The sequence below is a fragment of the Bidens hawaiensis genome, unplaced genomic scaffold (genome assembly GCF_021521415.1).
Source record: "Bidens hawaiensis isolate Kalapana, Puna unplaced genomic scaffold, B.hawaiensis_p1.1 tig00027401_1, whole genome shotgun sequence".
NCBI lineage: Eukaryota > Viridiplantae > Streptophyta > Magnoliopsida > Asterales > Asteraceae > Bidens > Bidens hawaiensis.
Window position 1 is genome coordinate 234702 of NW_027494441.1, and position 21418 is coordinate 256119.

Consider the following 21418-nt stretch of genomic DNA (forward strand, 5'->3'; position numbering starts at 1 on the left):
GTTATAATATGGTTTAAAAGCTATATGGGTTTGGTGATACTCATTACCCGTTTATTTTCTTTATTATAAAATTGTTTCTTAATTATAAATAATATCTTTTTTTAAAAATAAAAATAGGATATTAATTTTTAGTATATCCATATTTTATAGGATTTTCATATCAAATATTTGATGATATTAATTTTTAATATAATGAGATGTTATAACTCGTTTAAGAGCTATCTGAGTTTGGTGAGACATTTACCCGTGAATTCGGGTCAAATGCGTGAGAAGCCTTCATTTACAAATAAAGCAATCTGATGGCTTGAGAGAATGGTTATTTTACATTTTTCGTTTTTTTAATATTTATTTTTTGGATTTTAATTTTCTTTATTGTAAGAAAGTTAATAATATACTTAGGGTTTGATGGTGAAAGGGTTTCATAAATAAATGATATGTTATAACCCGTTTAAAAGTTATCTGGATTTTAGTGACCCATGACCTGCTTATGTTTTTTACTATAAAATTGTTTATTAATTATAAATAATATCTTTTTATTTTTAAATTGGATATTAAATTTTAGTATATCCCTATTTTATAAGATTTTCATATCAAATAATTGGTAAGATTAATTTTTAATTTAATTAGATGTTATAACTCGTTTAAGAGCTATCTGGTTTTGGTAAGACCCATACCCATGAATTTAGGTTAAATCAATGAGAAGCATCCATTTAAAAATTAAGCAATCTGGTGGCTTCCATAAAAAGGAGGGGGGAGGGGAGGGCGACCACATCACGACACGTAGGATTTAAGGGATTTCATTTATATATATTATAGATATAGATATATGATTTAAAATACACCTTTGACTTTATGTTCGTTTGACTCTTTTAGGTAACTAGCACTATTTACTTTTAGGTTGATCCTTTTTTTTTTTTTTTAATTTTTAGTCTTTTAGTACTAGCTGTTGTAGATAAAGACCATTTATAAATAAGTGAATCAAAACACCAAGGTTTATTGCACACGATATGGGTGTTGTAGGGGAGTCGGGTTATTCAGTTATTGATCTTAATGTTGACGATGAGAGTTTCACCAATTTGAGGAGACGACAAGACCACAACAAAAAGGAAAAAGCCGTCATAATTACACTAAGAAGAGTTGATAAAGATCATTTCTCATTTTACCACTTTCAGTTCCAAGGAAAAAAAACAACTAGAGCGAATAAGTTGTGCATCAAGCAAAAGAAGCTACAAATTAGAGCATGCATGTGACAAACACAAGAAAAGGTGTTGCAAGAACAAAAGGAAAAATATATGGACTTCTTCCTAAAAACGCACAATCACTTGATGGGAGTGATTGCAGGCGGTGCAAGCGCGTAAACAAATATTAAAAATAACATACACAAAAAAAAAAAAAAACATTGAAACAAGAAAGTGAGAATTTGATTTCACCAAGCAATTTTATCCCTAAAAGAACAATTAGGGTGGGCTATCATTTAAAGAATCCTATATTACACTAGCCCAATTAGGATATGCAAATGGGCCCATCACTCTAAGATTGGAAATAGTAAAAAGTTTGTTTGGTCAATTTATTGGGTTCCCTAAAGTTCAATTTATTTAGATGGCTGGTGGCTTTAAACAAATTACAAGGGAGGCTTTGGAAATGAGAGTACAAGTAACCTCCTCCTTGTGTACGTATTGTGGACTGTGGGGTAACCAATGCGTGAAATGACAGAGCACATCATATTAGTTCATGGGCCTTAGGTATTCATCTGTTCACATATAGGTTTATTCGATTTTGATTTTTTTTTTGCCCTAAACAAAAACTGAATTGAGACGAACTAAAATGTGTTTAACCGAACCAAATTCAACCGATTTATTTGGTTTATTCGGTTCGGTTAACCGATTATAGATTATTCGGTTTATTTGATTGAGTTTAATTCAGTTGTCCGAATAAGTAAGATTTGTGGAACCGATAACCGAATTCACAAATCGGATATTTAACCCAGATTGATCTTGTCTCAATCTAACATACAAAACAAATAAAATTATATCAGAAGTAATATTATTATTTTTCAATATTATTTGTTTATTGAATTGAAATATTCATACATTTCAACATATTAACGGTTAATTTTCTTTTTTTTTTTTGAAATAATCCTTACCATAGTCATACAAACTCTAAAAATGATGATTCCAACATATACAATGACCCAATAGTAAGCATCCCTTAAAAGTTATTAACATGAGTTATCCCATTCAACCATTGGGACTTTAGGAGTAGAGGTGTACAAAACCGATTTTAAACCGAACCGGTTTGGTCAACGGATGGTCAAAACCAGTTTGACTCAAATCGGTTTGGTTTATAAACAGATTTAGAAGCAAGCTAGACCGGCTTTGTCCAGTTCAGTTTGGTTTAGAACCGGTTTAACCGGATTTAAACCGGTTTTTCTCAAACCGGTTTAGTTGATCTTAAGGGGAACCAGTCCTGGAACTGGCTGTTTGGGAACCGGTTTTATTGTCAAACCGGTTCGGTTCAGTTTGCATAAAACTGATTCCCAACCGGCTTTTTTACATCTCTATTCAGGAGTTTAGTCCCCATGAATGACCTATTAAACTCCATTTCTTCTGGTCCAACATAAGAGCATTCTCATCCTGCCCTGCTATCCCTAAACAAAAAATTACACTAAAACTCACTATATTTTCTCTCTCCATTTCAATTAAATATACTTTTTATAACTTTTATCATTACCTTTTCTCTTTCCTTAACTCACAACAATTCTCAAAATATATTAAAAAATTATATGGGATGAACAGTAACTTTTTAAATATACAAAAAAATCATTGCTTTTTCTAAAATATAAAAACTCTTCACTCACAACACACTGAATCATTCTCTAAATTATAAAAACACCACTCATAATAAGTGAGGGGTTGGATGATAATGCTCTAAAGCATCATTTTTGCAACATCATAATACTATTTTGGCCCAATCCAATTTATCCCATCAAAACATTGTTGTAACACTCATTGCACTCTTCAAACATCAAAACATATTCTTCACTTCACTCCTCTTGTATTCTCTCTCTACTACCTTTACCTCTCTCTAAACATATAGATAGATACACATATATGGTGGTGTTTTGCTTTCTAGTGGATCAAAAACGAATGGTTAAAGGCACAAAACCAGTCGCAGGATCGTGCTCAAGATGCCGACGAGGAGCCAGTGTCGCTGACATCAAAACCAAAACAAGATTCTGTTGTGTTACAATTTACTGGAGATCTCACAAGGCTATTATTTGCACATTTTGTGGTGCCACTCTTAAAACCTACCCATGATGATGATGACCATCATCATCATATTACATAAATGCATGCATCATATATAGATGATTATGATTACGATGAATCTATGTGTTTTTGGTTTGAAAAGCATTTAGTTAGTTATTTAGAAGAATTGAATGTTGTTTTCGAATATCAACCTACCCCATGTTAAATAAACTGTGACATTATGAAAGCAAGTAAGTTATATTAAATGTTCCATCTTTTTACTGTTCATTTTATCATAAAGGTACTGTTAGGATATGAAACATAAATACGATTCTAGTACTTGAACTCGAATATAAAGGATCTTTCACCGCAAAAATGTACAACATCAACGATGTTTTTGCTGATACTATAAATTTTCGTACCATGATTGTCAATTTGTCATGTTACTTTTGGAAATAATTTACAAGATAATTTAAGAACATGGGTGGGATTTAGTTAGATGTCTATTGGAAATTAACAAAAGTAGTGCTATAGTTAATGCCTTGTTGGTTATTGCTTAGGTTATTAGGTCTAAATTAGTTATTTTTCTTTCCAAAGGCTAAACATATATTGTGAAGTTGTGACATCCTCGGCTAGCTTTCACCAGCACCGAAGGCGGTTATTAGATCTATCGGTTGAGCACCCGATTCTTCATTTGGGTAGAAATTAAATCTTTAAGGTGAAGTTAATCTCTTTTACATGTTAATTTATCGGTTTAAGGATCAATGTTTTCGAGGTTTAAGAAGGTTTCTTCGGTTCTTATTTCCTTGTTTCACTACACTGTTCTTAAATGCACTTTGCTTGCATCATCTTTGTAATTACCAATCATTCAAAGATCAATATGTTTCTTAAATCTCTAAGGTGAAACTAGCCTCTTTAATTATTATTATTATTATTATTATTATTATTATTATTATTATTCTTTCTAGTTAGTATAGGGATCGATTTTGAGCGTCATGGTTTCATGTAAAACTAGTGTTTTACCCGGCGCGTTGCACCGGGGCAAGTTGGTAAAACATGAGCTGTGATAAATCGAAGTGTTGTAGGTCCTGGGCGGTGAGTCGATGCGAAATCGGACACTATATGTTACGAGCCTGAATGTATAACCTAAAAACTAAATTTGTTAAAGTCGCATATAAAAAGTTTAATACATAAACAAATAAATTTTCAACGCTTGTTAGTCCCGGGCATTAAGCTAGTGACTCGACACGATTTCACTAGAAACTAAGACAGTGAAAAAAATATAAAAAACAAGGGCAGACTAATGGGGTGGCGTCGATTAGTAAACTCAGGCATTGGTAAATTCTCGAGCCTTGTCGGTCCCGGGTGTTATGGCTGTGAGTCTATGCGAATTCGGCCGATTTCCGTTATTTCATCATGGCACCGGAATTAAAATAAAATAAAAACATAAAATGGCATAGACCAATATGTCGCCGCCAAGTAGCCCAATCGGGACTTAGCAACCCTTAAAATAATAAAACCATAGAATTTTAAGTACACTTTTCAAGACTAATCTATCAAATTCTCATTGACTAATTAATCTCCTTCGTTAATCTGAATTTCATACTTCCTACTATATAACTTCCTATAGGAATACTGTTCTATATGCAAATTGATAGTTGTCAGACTTTATCCGAGGCAATACTATATCATGGTTTTTACGAACACGCTTAACTTTGAAAATAAGAATCGTCTCTTTTCTTTGTCAATCAATTCTATGGTGATACACAATATAATATAACAAGTTTGTACCTAAGTAAGTCTTCTTGAAGTTTTGATCAAAGTTATAGAGATTGCCCTTGTGAATACGTCTCATTGAGTCATAATACTCCTCGGGTTTTTGAAGATTTTTTATTGCAAGAACTTCTAAATATTTCATGGAGAATATTGGCTAGGTGTGTAAAATATTGTGTATATTTTGGTGTTTATTAAAATAGTAAAAAGTTCTTATATATTGGAATTAACCCCCAACAATGAGTTGCTCGCGTTTAGGGGTGCAAATGAGCCGAGTTGCTCGCGTGCTAGTTGAGATCGGTTCGTGAAAAAGCTTGATCGAGCCAAGCTTAAACAAGCCCGAGCTTCACTTATTGAGCTCGACCCGACTCGCCAGCCTAAACGAGGCTTATCATCTGCATAATTTTTATAATATATATACATATATATTTACATGTATATATATGTATATAATAATTGATAAATTACAAAATAACTAAATAATATATATTATGTTATATATTGAATTTTAATTGAAAAAATATATAAACATAATTAAAAAAATATAAAAATTAATTAATAAATAGTAAACGAGCCGAACTCGAGCTTGAAAAACTACTCACGAGCTGAGCTCGAGCTCTATGTAAGCTAAACGAGCCGAGCTCGGGCTGGACTGGGCTCGTTTGCATCCCTATCCATGTTTAAGACAATAACCCGCTTATGGTACATGATTCTGCAACAATGGTGTTTCTGATTCGAGTATGGTACCCGATGACGCCCCTTTCTTTCTTGAAACTTTCTATAAACAATATAATTCTAGGTTTTTATACAACCAAATTCATGTCAACTCGTATTTATACTGTGCGGGTTTTACTAACCGACTACACATCGTTTTATATATGTTTTTTTTTATAAACTATACATGTACTCATACTATTATATGTTTTCGCTCTCCTGAGTTTTTTCTTGTTATCGTTAAAACTTAACTCAAATGGATCGAATTTAACGATGAGTTTTGTATCTAGTTATATTCCGATACAAATAGAAGACGCCAACCCAGAATTCAGCACCTCCATTCAACATCGTTATCCATCAACGCCTCTTACTCTAACACTTTGTACACGTGTCAAACTCTCATTCAACGGTTACCTAACAGCGCCTTTAACGTGCACCACCAATCAATATCTTCTTATCCTATTTAATTAAACTCTAATAATTCACCCTCTTTCATTCATCAAAACAATTCACCAATTTCTTCATCAAATTCTCTGATTCCTTCAATTCACTCAAGGTAATATCGTTTAATCTTCCTTAAAGAGTTATATAATCGTCAGATCTGGTTCTAGTTTGTATGAATTTGTACGAATTAACTTCTGATTCGATATGATTATCAACACCGGTTGACGTTAGGTTTAGATCTAGCAATCCTATAGATTATTAATCTGTTTTAGAGTTATGTAATCGTTAGATCTGGTTCTAATTTGTATGAATTTACGTCTGATGATGAACGACGGTTGACGTTAGGTTTAGATAATTAGATCTAGGAAGCGTATGGATTATTAACCTGTTTAGAATTATGTAATCGTTAGATCCGGTTCTAATCTGTATGATTTGATCTGATATGAACAACGGCTGAGTTTAGGTTTAGATCTAGCAATCGTATGGACTGATAATATGTTAGAATTATGAAATTGTTAGATCTGCTGTTATTTGCACGTTTTTATGTCATATTATACAATTTTACATCTAGTTTGATCTGATTATTATTATACAACGATTTAGTGTTAATTTTGAGCAGTTTTGTTAAGATATGTGATCTAATTGATTATGAATCAGTTTTTTTGTAAGAAAGAAATTCTGTTAGATCTAACGATTACGAAACGATCGATGTGCTATCATTTTGATTTTAAGTTATTTTTTATGTTATGCTTAGATCTAGCTGTTGAATCGAGTATTAATATGTTTTTGTATCAAATTTCACCGGTAGGTAGCGTTCGCGTTGTGCAATTTTTAGTCTAATTCGATATGATTATACACAACAATTTAGGTGTTGTTTTGTTGATTTTGAACAGTTTTATTCAAATCTTGTGATCTAATCGATTCTAAATCTGTTATCTGTAAGTAAAACGGTTAGATTTAACGATTATACAACGATTTATGTGTTTTGGTGTTGATTCTGAACAGTTTTTATTCAGATCTTCTGTTCTAATCGATTATGAATTTCTGTTATTGTAAGAAAATCTGTTGATCTAACGGTTGCATAACGATTGTGGTGTTTTGAACTTGATTTTAAACAGTGTTTTGTATGGATCTTGCAATCTATTTGATTACATAACGATTGAGGTGTTTATCATGATGCTAAGTTGCACTTTTGTGAATTAATTGGTTCTTGTGTCTGATTTTGGTAATTGGTTAAAGTATTGTATTTTAATTGTATATAGGTTTAGTGAATTATATGAATCTCTGTGTGTATTGTAGTATTAAAATTTAGATATTGCTACTTTATAATTATATGTGAATTATACGGATCTCTGTGTATTGTAGCATAAATAAAAATTTGTTTAGATATTGCTACTTTATAACTATATTTGAACTATATGGATCTCTGTGTGTATTGTAGTATAAATAAAAATTTGTTATAGATATTGCTACTTTATAATTAGTTATTGTGTCTGTTGGTTATAAACTATAAATTAACTGGATCTAGCTTTAGCTAATTATGTATATTGTAGTAGATGAATTTGTTTAGATATTGTTACTTATTCTTGTTTTTATTGTTTTTGAGCAGATGCAAATCTTTGTTAAGACTCTTACTGGCAAGACCATCACTCTTGAGGTCGAAAGCTCGGACACAATTGATAATGTCAAGGCTAAGATCCAGGACAAGGAAGGAATTCCCCCAGACCAGCAGCGTTTAATCTTTGCTGGAAAGCAGCTTGAAGATGGCAGGACTCTTGCTGATTACAACATTCAGAAAGAGTCTACTCTCCACCTTGTCCTCCGTCTCCGTGGTGGTATGCAAATCTTTGTGAAGACTTTGACCGGAAAGACGATTACTCTCGAGGTTGAAAGCTCAGACACAATTGATAATGTTAAAGCCAAGATCCAAGACAAGGAGGGTATCCCACCAGACCAGCAAAGGCTGATCTTTGCTGGAAAACAACTTGAAGATGGCAGGACTCTTGCTGATTACAACATTCAGAAAGAATCTACTCTCCACCTTGTTCTCCGTCTCCGTGGTGGTATGCAAATCTTCGTGAAAACCTTAACCGGCAAGACTATTACTCTCGAGGTTGAAAGCTCGGACACCATCGACAATGTTAAAGCCAAGATTCAAGACAAGGAGGGTATCCCACCGGACCAACAGAGGTTGATATTCGCCGGCAAGCAGTTGGAGGATGGCAGGACTCTGGCTGATTATAACATCCAAAAGGAGTCGACTTTGCATTTGGTGTTGAGGCTTAGGGGAGGTATGCAGATCTTTGTTAAGACGTTGACTGGAAAGACCATCACTCTTGAGGTTGAAAGCTCGGACACGATTGATAATGTCAAAGCAAAAATCCAAGACAAGGAGGGTATCCCGCCGGACCAACAGAGATTGATCTTTGCAGGTAAGCAGTTGGAAGATGGCAGGACTCTGGCTGATTACAATATCCAAAAGGAGTCTACTTTGCATCTGGTGTTGAGGCTGAGAGGCGGCATGCAGATATTTGTGAAGACGTTGACTGGGAAGACGATCACTTTGGAAGTGGAGAGTTCGGACACCATTGACAACGTCAAGGCGAAGATTCAGGATAAGGAGGGGATTCCCCCGGATCAGCAGAGGCTGATCTTTGCTGGGAAGCAGCTGGAAGATGGACGCACGCTTGCTGATTATAACATCCAGAAAGAGTCCACCCTTCACCTTGTCCTTCGTCTGCGTGGTGGGTTTTAGATGGGTTTCAAGTGTTTGTGGTGAATGTTATCATGGGTTTCAAAAGTGGTTCTGGTGAAGGGTGTTGGGTATTCGGGACAAGTGTTATGATACAATTTCTATGGTTTGCTTTGTTTGAATAAATGGTACTTTTCGGTTTATTTTCTGTCATTGTTTTGTTTCTTTGGTTTATTTGGAAAAAACCTTTTGCTTTATTTAGTCCAACAAAGATTCAAATTAGGTGATCCAGCTGCTAGCGATAGTTAGTCTTGATCTGGTTTAAATTTGATAATTTGGTTTTTGTTTACTACGATCAAAAAATATTGGTAATGGTTTGATCTAGTAATTCTTATGATAAGACTTATTTCAAAGCTTCTACTTTGTAGCTAGATCGGCGTTCCACAACTGTAATTTTTGGTTAATCGGTTATGGCGGCTTAACTGAACCATTACTTAATTGTTCAGTTCGGTTCTTTTAATTTGGCTAGGTTCAGTTACATCAGTGAATTTGGGTTTCGGTTAACAATTAATTGAAGCTGGTTCGGTTTGGTTAATAAAGCATCAAAATTGAACCACAATTTGCAGCTTATCGTATCTTTACCCGAATTATCAGTTGATTGCTCGATTTGGTTAACTCGGTTGCTTTTCGGTTACGGTTCTTTTTTGCTCATGCGAGCTAAGCAAGTAATAGATTTTTGGAATCATACTTGACATACCAACTATTAATAGAAGACAAAATTTAGTTCAACCCAACCCAAGCTAAACCAACCCGTTTTATCCAGTACCTACACGTTTTGACCCGAACCCATTTTACCTTGTTTCAGCTTGCAGAAGGCTTGATTGGGACACTCTTTCGGTTGATATGAAACCCAAAACAAAATGCGCACTTATTCAAAGATCATGCAGTTATTCTTGGTGTAAAAGTTAGGGGTGTTTGGGATTGCTTATTTTCACCAACTTATAACTTAAATTAACTTTTTAAAAAGTAATAAGGTGTTTGGGATTGCTTATATTGTGAGACAAAAAGTTCAATAAGTTACACTTTTGTAACCTATTAACTTAATGAAAAGTTATAAGGAGGCAAAATAAGGAATCCCAAACACCCCCTTAACGTGAATGAAATTTTGTAGAGCAATACACAATTACACATCATCAAGGTGTGTAAAGTATTAATTTTATGATATCATTACTGTATGTTTCATTACAGCATTAAAAGCTATTGCAGTCACAAAATCCAAATTGTGTGGTTATGGTGAATTCACCGAATCCATTGAACCTCAAATGGTTGTATGTTGTTAGTTTATCATTTTATTTATTTTTTTTCTCAAACGAATTGTTTTTTATTTGGGTTGTAACGGATAAAAGGGTGGATCTTAACGGGGTATTTAGGATTTCTTATTTTACCTCGTTATAAACTTTTTTATCAAAAAGTTAATAAATCAGAATAGCAAAACTTATTAACTTATGAATCACAATATACTGACTTACCAAACACCTTATTAGCTTTTCTGAAAAGTTAATAAGTTAAATAAGAGCCTACATAAGCAATCCCAAATACCCCTTTATTTCTGGAAGTTTAATTAAAAATTCCTATGGAATGATTGCGCCATGTGATGGGTATGCTATGGGGAAAGAAAAATGGATGAAAGCCGTAGCAGCCCGTTTTTCTGCGCTAAGCCTCGTGGCTGACTCTGGGTCAGCTCTAGATGATATTATGAGAACATTCTTTCAAGGATTTTTTTCGTTCGCCTCAAATGGTTGGGGAAATTAAGGTATGTAGTTCGGTTTCTTGTTTTACGGGGCATCTAGATTTGCGTTTTGAAGGTGATTATCAACGTTTTGAAGCTTGGAGCATGATCTTTTAGTTATAAATTTATAATTCTATATTATTTTGTTTTCTACTCACTGGACTTTTTTTGTGAAGAAAATAAAATAAATGATGTATACACCTAAGTTATATACTTGACATAACGCATAGGGCTATTTTAATTTTTAAGCCAACTAAAAAAAATTGTGCAAAAGCCCATGAGGTAAAAAAAATTGATATATAAGGCCCAACAACGAACTAAATATAGACAATGATAATTGATAACAATAATAACATCAACAAGTTTTAAAATAATCAAATTTTGATAATATAAAACTTATAACTAAGGGTGGCAAAACAAACCCATTTGGGTTGTTTTGAGTCAATTTGGATAACTTTTAAAATTGAGATGGGTTAGGATGGATCAAAAGAATTTTGCAAGAAGCACCTGTTGTGAAGCGGCCTCCCTACAACTCCGTTGCAAAGCGTGGCTCACTTCAATCCTATTTAAAAAAAATCATTAAATAAAACTACCTCGCTGAAGATATGAAGAAATGCCAGATAGTAAAATTATAAAAAGTAAAAACACGATGCTCTTTTTGTTAAAGTACTGGAGTGAGACGTATTTCCAAAGCATAGTAGGGTAATTGTAGACTTGCATCGGTCAAGGTGGGTCCCATGGTTCAGTTATTTTGGCTACAGTTCATGTAAGTCTATTAATTCGATTTCGGGTAATCAGTTATTGAAGCTGGTTCAGTTAAGTTAGTTAAACACCAAAACCGAACCATAGTTTACAGTTTATCGATTATTCCTTAACCGAATTATCAGTTAATTGCTCGATCTGATTAACTTGGTTACTGTCGTCCTATGGTGGTTTGGTTAATTCGGTTATTTGCTCAGCCAAGCTAAACAATCAATATATTTTTGTAGACATACCAACTATTGATAGAAAAATTCCTTTTAATGGTCAAAATTTAGTTGACCCAACCCAACCCGTTTTATCCAATACCAAACCACACGTTTTGACTCGAACCTGTTTTATTCTTGGTGTAAAAGTTCAAGCGTGAATGAAATTTATAGAGCAATGCACAATTACACATCATCAAGGTGTGTATTAAAGTATTGTTTCATGATATTATTATTACTATATGTTTCATTACAAAATTAAAAGTTATTGCATTCACAAAATCCAAATTGTAAAGTTTACGGAGGATAATTCACCGAATCCGTTGAACCTCTAATGGTGGTATGTTATTACTTTATCATTTCTTTTCCTTTTCTATTTTTCTTTCTTTTATTTATTTATTTATTTTGTTTTTTTTTTTTGGAGAATGAACTGTTTTTATTTGGGTGGTAACAGATAAACAGGGTGCGAATCTTATTACTGGAAGTTTAATTAAAAATCCCGGAGGAAGGATTACGTCATATGACGGGTATGTTGTGGGGAAAGAAAAATAGATGAAAGCCGCAGCAGCCCGTCTTTCTACATCAGGTCTTAGGGTTGACTGCGGGTCAACCCCTGGTGATATATTATAAGAATATTCTTTAAAGGATTGTATCTCTCGCCTTAATGATTTGGGAAACAATTAAAGGTATGTAGTTTGGTTTCTTGTTTTACGGGGTGTTTGGATGTGTATTTTGAAGTGATTATTATTTTATTAACGTTTTGAAGCTTCAAGCATGACCTTTTAACTAGACTTTTCTTGTGGCATAACGCATAGGCTATTTTAAGCCTACTAAAAAATTTTACATGCAAAAGTGCAAAAGCCCATGAGGTAGTAAATGCATATAAAACCCCAACAAGGAACTAAATATAGACTATGATAACAATAATAGCATCAACAAGTTTTAGAATAATCGAATTTTGATAATATCTACATCTACAATATATATAAACGAAAACCCAAAAATTTTATGTGTCACGATGTGGTCGCTCCCCCCTTTCATGGAAGTCACCAGATTTTTTGATTTTTAAATGGAGGCCTCTCATTGATTTAACCCAAATTTATGGGTATGGGTCTTACAAAAACCAGATAGCTCTTAAACGGGTTAACATCTCATTAAATTAAAAATTAATCTTACCAATTATTTGATATGAAAATCCAACAAAATAGGAATATTCGAAAATTTAATATCCAATTTAAAAAAAAAAGATATTATTTATAATTAATAAATAATTTTATAGTAAAAAACATTAGCGGGTCATGGGTCACCAAATCCAGATAGCTTTTAAACGGATTATAACATATCATTTATTTATAAAACCTTTTCATCATCAAACCCTAAGTATATTATTAACTTTCTTACAATAAAGAAAATTAAAATCCAAAAAATAAATATTAAAAAACGAAAAATGTCAAACAATCATTTTTTCAAACCATCAGATTACTTTATTTGTAAATGAAGTCTTTTCACGCATTTGACCCGAATTCACGGGTAAAGGTCTCACCAAACCCAGATAGCTCTTAAACGAGTTATAACATCTCATTATATCAAAAAAATAACATCATCAAATATTTGATATGAGAACCCTATAAAATATGAATATAATAAAAATTAATATCCTATTTTTTATTTTAAAAATGATATTATTTATAATTAAGAAACAATTTTATAATAAAGAAAATAAACAGGTAATGGGTATCACCAAACCCAGATAGCTTTTAAACCAGATTATAACATATCATTTATTTGTGAAACCATTTCATCATCAAACCTCAAGTATATTAATTATTAACTATCTTACAATAAATAAAATAAAATCCAAATATAAATATATAAATATTAAAAACGAATAATGTAAAACGACCCTCATAATACGGAGGATAAAATCTAGTAATTATATAAACTTACAACTATTTAAAATGAAGTCGAGCAGGGGATGAAACAATTAGAGGGAACTTTAAAATGATTTTCCACTAATTACGTAATATATATAACAATATTTATAAAACTAGGTCCTAATTTACACACTTATCAAATCCTTATTTAGGCGGGAAAGTGATGTAATCATGGTGTTAATATAGCAGACGTGGCAGAAAACATCTTCATTTTCTCTTTGAACGTACCCTTCTCCTTATCACCCTCTCAAATTGGATTAGAGAATAAGGTAACTAGAAAGATTTTTATAATCGTTTTTTTGTAGAAGGATTATCTAAAAACGAGTACTATGACTTGTAGAACCATAGTCAAAACCTATGTTTTGTTTGTTTGCATAGCCATAAAATTGACTTGTCATGTCACATTTTTTTAACATAAAAAGTATACCCAACAAAATATTCAATTGTAAAAGTGCATAACTTGGCAATAAGTTTCGTCGTCACATTTTTTAAGTGTTAAAATCGATCCTATTGTAAAAAAAGTTATAGTTCGTTGACGTCGAAATAAGTTACTGTGCACGACCCGCTGAATTCTTTTCGGAAACGTAATAGCTTCGGAAACAAAGAACTCAAATGTATCAAAAGCAAGAGAAACGAAAGCATGTTAATTCTCGACACATGCTTCTCATGCTTAGCAGTTTTACATGATTCCATACACCCCACCCATATTATTTATTGTTTTCAACTAAACCAATTTTGATTAAACTATTATTATTGTAAACGTACAATGATTGTTCAGCAAGCAAGCTGCTGACAAACACAACCACACATCTATCATGCAATAAGTAAACCTTTAATGGGCACCAAACACATCTTTTATTGTCTTACATGTTCAGTTTCAATTTCTTAGTTAAAATTCATTTAATCGTCAAGCATAAGATAATGTTATATATCACGTTCACCAGTTCACATCTAGTAGTAGTAGCAATAAAAATAATAATAATGGGAAGTTCATGGACATTTTAATCTTAACATGAGAACACAGGAAATAATACCAATTTATAAAATAAATGAAAACGTAAGAAACAATACCGGCTACAATACCAATCTATATAAACAATGATTTATAATAACAAAGAAAAAAGCCTAAAAATTACAACCAAATAATAAAATCAAGAACAAAATAATACCAGCAAATACTTATAACAGCAAAAGAAAAAATCTAATAATAACAACAAAATATAAATTAGCAAATACTTGTAACGTCTCGTAATTGAAAATTAGCAAATACGAACGAAAAATAACAGCAAACACCTATAAAAATAAACTTAATCAAAACAGCAAATTTGTTCTCACTGTTTTCATATTAAACAAAATGTATTTTATCTTGTTTCATAATAATAATAATAATGCTATTCTTTATTTTTTTCCGATAATGGAAGGATCAAGATGCAATGCGTTTGAGGTATGAGGGAAAAGATGTAACAACGTATGCGTTAGAGTTGCCTTCTTTTTAGTCCTTCTTAGAGTATTCTCATCCTGTTTTCTATCCTTATATTCATATATATCATATAATTACACTAAAAAATACTATATTTCTCTCTCCTATTCAATTAAATAATATTTTCTTATACTTTTTCATTACAATTTTCTCTCTTTACCCTATAATTTACAAAAAATCACTACCTTTTCCCCAAATTTATAAAAAATCACTACATTTTCTCTCTCCACCCTATAATTTACTCTCACAACCCCACCCTATAATTTACAAACCCTCCTCACATAATTTTAGGGAATGGGTTGGGAATGCTCTAACTAACTATTCATTTTATGGTGATGCTTGGCATTACAGTTGCTTTATTTTTCTATTGTTTCAAGATTTGAAAAAGATCAAGTTAAAAACTATAGATTGTGGGGTTTGCTTTGTACTCTTAATTCGTTTTGGGTGAGTTTTAGGTTTCCATTTCAAATACAAACTAAGTACATACATTGTTTACCATCATAATCCACTTGGAATCAAATTGTGAATGTCCGTCCATCCTGCACGCGATGATTGATTCTAATGGATTCAGGTATTGTGGTAAATTGGTTAGGAGAGTTCCTGGATGCTAATTCAAATACGTGTGGTTGCTTAGAGTGGAGTCATTGCCAGTTTGTATAGAAAGTATCATAATTAAGCGAAATATATAATTGACTTTTGAGCTAAAGTTATATATTTCTTCTAATTATGTGAAGTCAAATGCATGTATCTAATCTTACTTCATATTAGATTATTTTTTTAAGACCAAAGATGGTGGAATTTTATGCCATGTGAGTTAAGAGAGTAGAGTGGCAAATGTGACCATTCAGGTATAATAACTTAAAGATTTCGGTTTGGACAGCAATAAAATGAAATTTGAATGTTTTATAAAATTAGTTGAGATATCTTGGAGCTTAAGTTCCGTTAATTTAATCAAAAATAGGAAAGAATTGGCAAAACTAGTCCCTGTAGTTCCCGAAAATGCGATTTTTAGCCGTTTTAAGCGATTTTAAAGGTTTCTAAAGATTATTTGGCATAATTGAAAGGTATAAAATTATAAAATAAGTTAAACCAAGTTAAATACCAATAAATACAAGTTTTAAATAGTTTGAAAGATCCAAATTACGTTCCCGAATCGGTTTAAACTTAAACGAATACAAATACGAAAAATCCGATATGTTACAGTCTCCCTTACTTTAAGGAATTTCATCCCGAAATTAAGGAAAACCAAAACATAATCGTGTTGAAAATAATTAAATTTTTAAGGAAAATATCATAACATAGAACTTTTAATAATCAAAGCAACGCTTCAAATGACAATCCGATAAGGGCACTTATATATGGGATGTACATCGGCGTATCCACCATGTCCTTATTATCTTAACATTTGTACCGTTACTCAAACTACTTTTGGTTCTAGATTATGACACACAATTGTACGTATTATGATTTTCATGCGAGGACTTTGGTAATTATGTGTCAACCCATAATTACTTAGATCGTCGGATGGTCCGCATAATCCGTTACACCATGTGGTTTACAAAACATTTAAAACCATCATTTGGAAATAAGCAAACGCTTTAAAAAAATTCAAATTCAATAGACATTTAATAAATGTTCGAGTTTGATTAATAAAATAAGGTAAGTTCTAAAATATCTTTTGCTTATGAAGTAAACTAATTTCGTGAAATAAATGTTATTTATGAATCATGATAATCGAGACTAAGGAAATTAAGGTATAGGTATAAGATTCTAATAAGTCTACCTTGATGAAAGGAATTTTATTCAGGTGATAAAATGCACAGAAGTTAATTTATAACCAGTCTTAAAATAGTTAATAACATGTGGAATCTTTAAAGATCGTATTCATTAGAATGAAATTCTTAAGATCGAGAGTGTAAGTTTAAACGAAGATTTTGGTGAGTCGAGTTTGATTAGTTCGAGAACTTATGGGATTTAAAGATAACTTAATATAAAGTTATATCTTTTCAAGTTGGTAATTTTAAGATTAGATTAATTCGATTAAGATATTCTAAAATATTATAATAGTTAGTAATTAATAATTTAAATATTAATGATAATGCGAAAATATACATATTTGAATTAAATTGTTAATAGATTAAACTGGGAAGCGGATATTCCCGAATCACCGAGATAGTCTTATTCCAATTAAATCCTTAAAATTAGATAAAATATAAAGTAGGTAATTGAAGATATTAAATTAGATTAATTTGGGAATTCATGGATTATATATATATATATATATATATATATATATATATATATTTACAAAATCGTTATAAATAGTAGGGAATAAGTAAATTGAGTTATCGATGATTTATAATAGAAACTCAAGTAAATAAAAAATTTTAAATTAATTGTGATACCAAAAATAAGATGTGAATTAACATAATAAAATAAGATAAACGCGAGGCTAGAAATGCATGAACCACCATGACTATTCTAACAACTACGAATTCATCATTAAAACGTTCAAAATTTTCAATATATATCAAAAATCAAAGTGGGGAGTTGAAGTATTTATGAATCATCGCTTAATTTTAACTAAATAACGAGCTTAATCAATAAATAAAGTGAGTGATGGTTTTAATAGAGATTTATCAAAAAATCAATTTTAATGGTAAACGTTAAATTAATCAATGGAAGATTTTTAATTTAAAAATGGAAATTGAATTTATAGAATACATAATAAAAAATTTACAACAATTGAATTTTAATAATAAAAGATTTATAAAATGGAAAATAAGTTGTGAAAACCATCATGAGATTGAGGAAAACAAGAGGTAATAAAATATTTATAGTTTTAAAGTTGAGGGTAATGATTGAAATATACTTGGTAATTTATAGTTTGAGAATATGGAAATAAATAAGAAAAGATGATTTAAATAATGTTTTAATGGATATGAGTTAGTATAAGATTTCTTGTTCGAGGTGTTTTAGTTTTGTAGAAATTGGCGGTCGTATGGTTAACGGAATACAGCAGCAAACTCCTTGTCGATTCTAGTAGTCGAATGGCAATCACGAGAAGCAGGCGAACGACGTTGATTACGATGATTGATTCTTAGGAAAGACATTCTATGAGGACCAAAGACGAAGCTTTATAAGATGATGGATAAGTTGTGGGAATGAGTCAATATGGAATAATAGGGATGCGTATGTATACATAAATGTATGTATATGACTTAGTGCTAGTGAATACTCGAGGTTGAGTCGGGATTTAAAATAATATGTATAAGTTTGCAGCATTTAAGTGAATGAACAATGTTTATAAAATTTTCCAAGAATAAAATAATAAAGCATATCAAACTAGTTGACCTCCCATGAGCTTTCCATGGCAATTTGAATGGCCCAACTAAATAAAAAAACATAAGGTTTGTGAATTGGTCTCCCATGAGCGTTCCATGGCATTTTGATGGCCTAATTCAAATAACATGTAATAAACAATTGAGTTGGTCAGCCCAAGAGCGTGTATATGGCGTTTAACTGACCCAACTAATTAACGAATTATCGAATCAATGGAGTTGTTTGAACCATGAGCGTTACATATCATTTAACCGACCCAACTAAATATCGAATCAACGAATTAAATATGAGCAGTTGGTGTATCTCGGGAACCACCCCGGACGATACGTTCCAACCAAAAATCAAATTGAAAATGGTTTTAAGAAATGGACAGTTTGAGTGCCCATGGATTTCCATGGATTTTTCACCCAACTAAGCATTTAAAGTAATTTAAAAACACAATTTGGAAGTATAACCGTTTAGCCGGTTATGTTCCACTTAAAATTATGGTTGTACGACATTTTTCATACTCCCATGTTTCAAGGTGAAGGAGAAAAACAAAACACGGGAATTCTTAAGGAAATTCTCACAATAAAAGGCAATCTACCAAAAATAAAAGATTTAGACTAATATTTTGAATGTGAGGCATAGCCTCGGAATTTTTGTGTGTGTGCAATAAATAGATAAGATACAATATAATAAAATAATTAATCTAACTAAGCTGTAAAAAATTAAATAGCACATAAGGCAGTTTAGATAAGCACGTATAGGGTTCCTAACATATGTTTAGGACAATTTCTAATGACCTAACTTATAACCTTCGGCTCTGATACCAATCTGTCACACCCCAACCTAAGGCAGAAATGTCGGGGCATGATATGATTGCTCACAGCTCGAAGATATTATCAAAGTTAAAAGTGACAATATCTAATTATTTATTTTATTTCAATTATACACACAATATCTAAATACAATAAGCAATTTAAACATACAAATATAAACTCAACTAAAGGTTAACTTGATTATATCCTAATTTCTTGTCTACATATCCAAACTTCAATCTTCAATACAAGCAACCTACATATGCGTATAAAATGGAGTTTTGTCAACATAAAGTTGAGTGAGAATATCACCAGTTTTGACACAACAATATAAATAAGCATCACGTGATAAGTGCGGTAAATATAATCAAACCATAAAGAAGTATGTAGACCGTTGCCAAGCGAATCGGGCATTGGTCACCAGCAGGAACACCCGCTATGCGATTGATTGAATAGTAATTCCAACATGCGATTGATTGAATGGTAATACAAGTAAGCAAGTAGCACGTATGTTTGATTAAATCTCTTCACAGTAACACGTATGCATTTGTTTGAATATATATATATATATATATATAGTATGAAATACTAATACGTACGCATATGTCCCCAAAACGTTTGACAAATTTGTAAAATAGGGGAATGATAAACTCACCTTAGATTAAAGCCAAGTGAATACGAATACAAATAAACGAGTTAAAGTTTAAGCGAGTCGTCCACTACGTGTCAAACGAGATTAATGATCAGAACCTGAAACTTTGGGATAATATAATATAAGTAAAGAAGAACTAAATACCGCTGGAATCAATCCAAAAGGATGAGTAGAACTCTAGTTGTGTTAAATTAAACGTTTAAGCGAGCTGGTACTGACCAGAATCCGAACAGCGATTCGGAAGTCGGGTTTTGTTCAGTAGCCTTAAAATTTCGTTACAAGAATAAAAGTCTTCTGGACCGAACGTTGATTCCGACCAGAAGTATAAGAAAATGTTAAGTCAAACTTGTTAACTATTATGCCCTTAAACAAGTTTGAGTCCAATTGACCACCGAGACTCCCTGAATCAGCAAAATTGATTGAGGTCTTTTGTTCTACAGATAGAAATCTACAATATTGAAGAAGACAACTTACCCTAACGATGAATGGAACAAGAGATAATCGAGGTCAAAGGGTCTTGAAGCTTGAAAGTCAACGAAGGCGAACTTGAAGAAATTGAAGAAACCGACAATGGTGGAAGGGAAATTTCGTGGATTTTAGACGTGGTGGCTGGTATTGAAGTAATAATCTTGGGTTTTATGATATGCCTTGTTTAAATATTAAGAGTGAAGGCTTGTTATTAGGAAATAACTATTTTAGGAAACCGAATAATTAATTAATGATAAAATCGGGTATAATAACTTAAAGATTTCGGTTTGGACAGCAATAAAATGAAATTTGAATGTTTTATAAAATTAGTTGTGATATCTTGGAGCTTAAGTTCCGTTAATTTAATCAAAAATAGGAAGTAATTGGCAAAACTAGTCCCTGTAGTTCCCGAAAATACGATTTTTAGTCGTTTTAAGCGATTTTAAAGGTTTCTAAAGATTATTTGGCATAATTGAAAGTTATGAAATTATAAAATAAGTTAAATCAAGTTAAATACCAACAAATACAAGTTTTAAATAGTTCGAAAGATCCAAATTACGTTCCCGAATCGGTTTAAACTTAAACGAATACAAATACGAAAAATCCGATATGTTACATTAATGAGGGGGTTCTGAAATTGGTTAAAATGGGTTGAGATTTCAGAAATCCCTAATTAAAAAATAAAAAAATAATAATTAAAAAATTATAACTTGAAATAGAAATCAAAAACTAAAAAAACTAAAAAGTTTCCTCCGTTTTTCTCATTATATTAAAAAAAACTCAAAAAATGTCAACCCAATTTAACTCGTTTCAATCATATTTTTTTAAGTAATATTGGCCTCATATAATACCAACTATGGCCCATTGACAAATATAAGGACCAACTATCGAAATGGCAAAATATAATCCCAACTACGCATGTGGATGGAAAATTAATGGGAAGTTAACCTTCCGTTAGTTTTTGTGACGTAGCGGCTTAGCTGTCTCATAACCCGCTGACACAACTGCTGACGGGGATGCTGACGAGGCTATTAATTATATAAAAAAAATCTTAAAACCACCATCACCATACATCATCATCATCCTCTGTTTTTGTTTATATCATACTCACCATCAC

At 31.9% G+C, this 21418-nt stretch overlaps 2 protein-coding genes across 2 annotated transcripts; both read left to right on the forward strand.

Moving 5' to 3' along the window:
- The first annotated feature begins 3110 nt into the window (after positions 1–3110).
- LOC143575448 (uncharacterized) lies at positions 3111–3317 on the forward strand. The gene has a single exon (XM_077059825.1). It carries the CDS (start codon positions 3111–3113, stop codon positions 3315–3317), a length of 207 nt encoding a protein of 68 aa, XP_076915940.1.
- Positions 3318–6217: 2900 nt separating this feature from the next.
- On the forward strand, positions 6218–9074 carry LOC143575434 (polyubiquitin). The gene is made up of 2 exons (XM_077059816.1): positions 6218–6291; positions 7789–9074. Exon 2 carries the CDS (start codon positions 7789–7791, stop codon positions 8932–8934), a length of 1146 nt encoding a protein of 381 aa, XP_076915931.1. The 5' UTR covers positions 6218–6291; the 3' UTR covers positions 8935–9074.
- The last annotated feature ends 12344 nt before the right edge of the window (positions 9075–21418 follow it).

Bases quoted from the DNA above. Each gene is read 5' to 3' on its own strand.
- LOC143575448 (XM_077059825.1), top strand. From the start codon at position 3,111: ATGGTGGTGTTTTGCTTTCTAGTGGATCAAAAACGAATGGTTAAAGGC.
- LOC143575434 (XM_077059816.1), top strand. From the start codon at position 7,789: ATGCAAATCTTTGTTAAGACTCTTACTGGCAAGACCATCACTCTTGAG.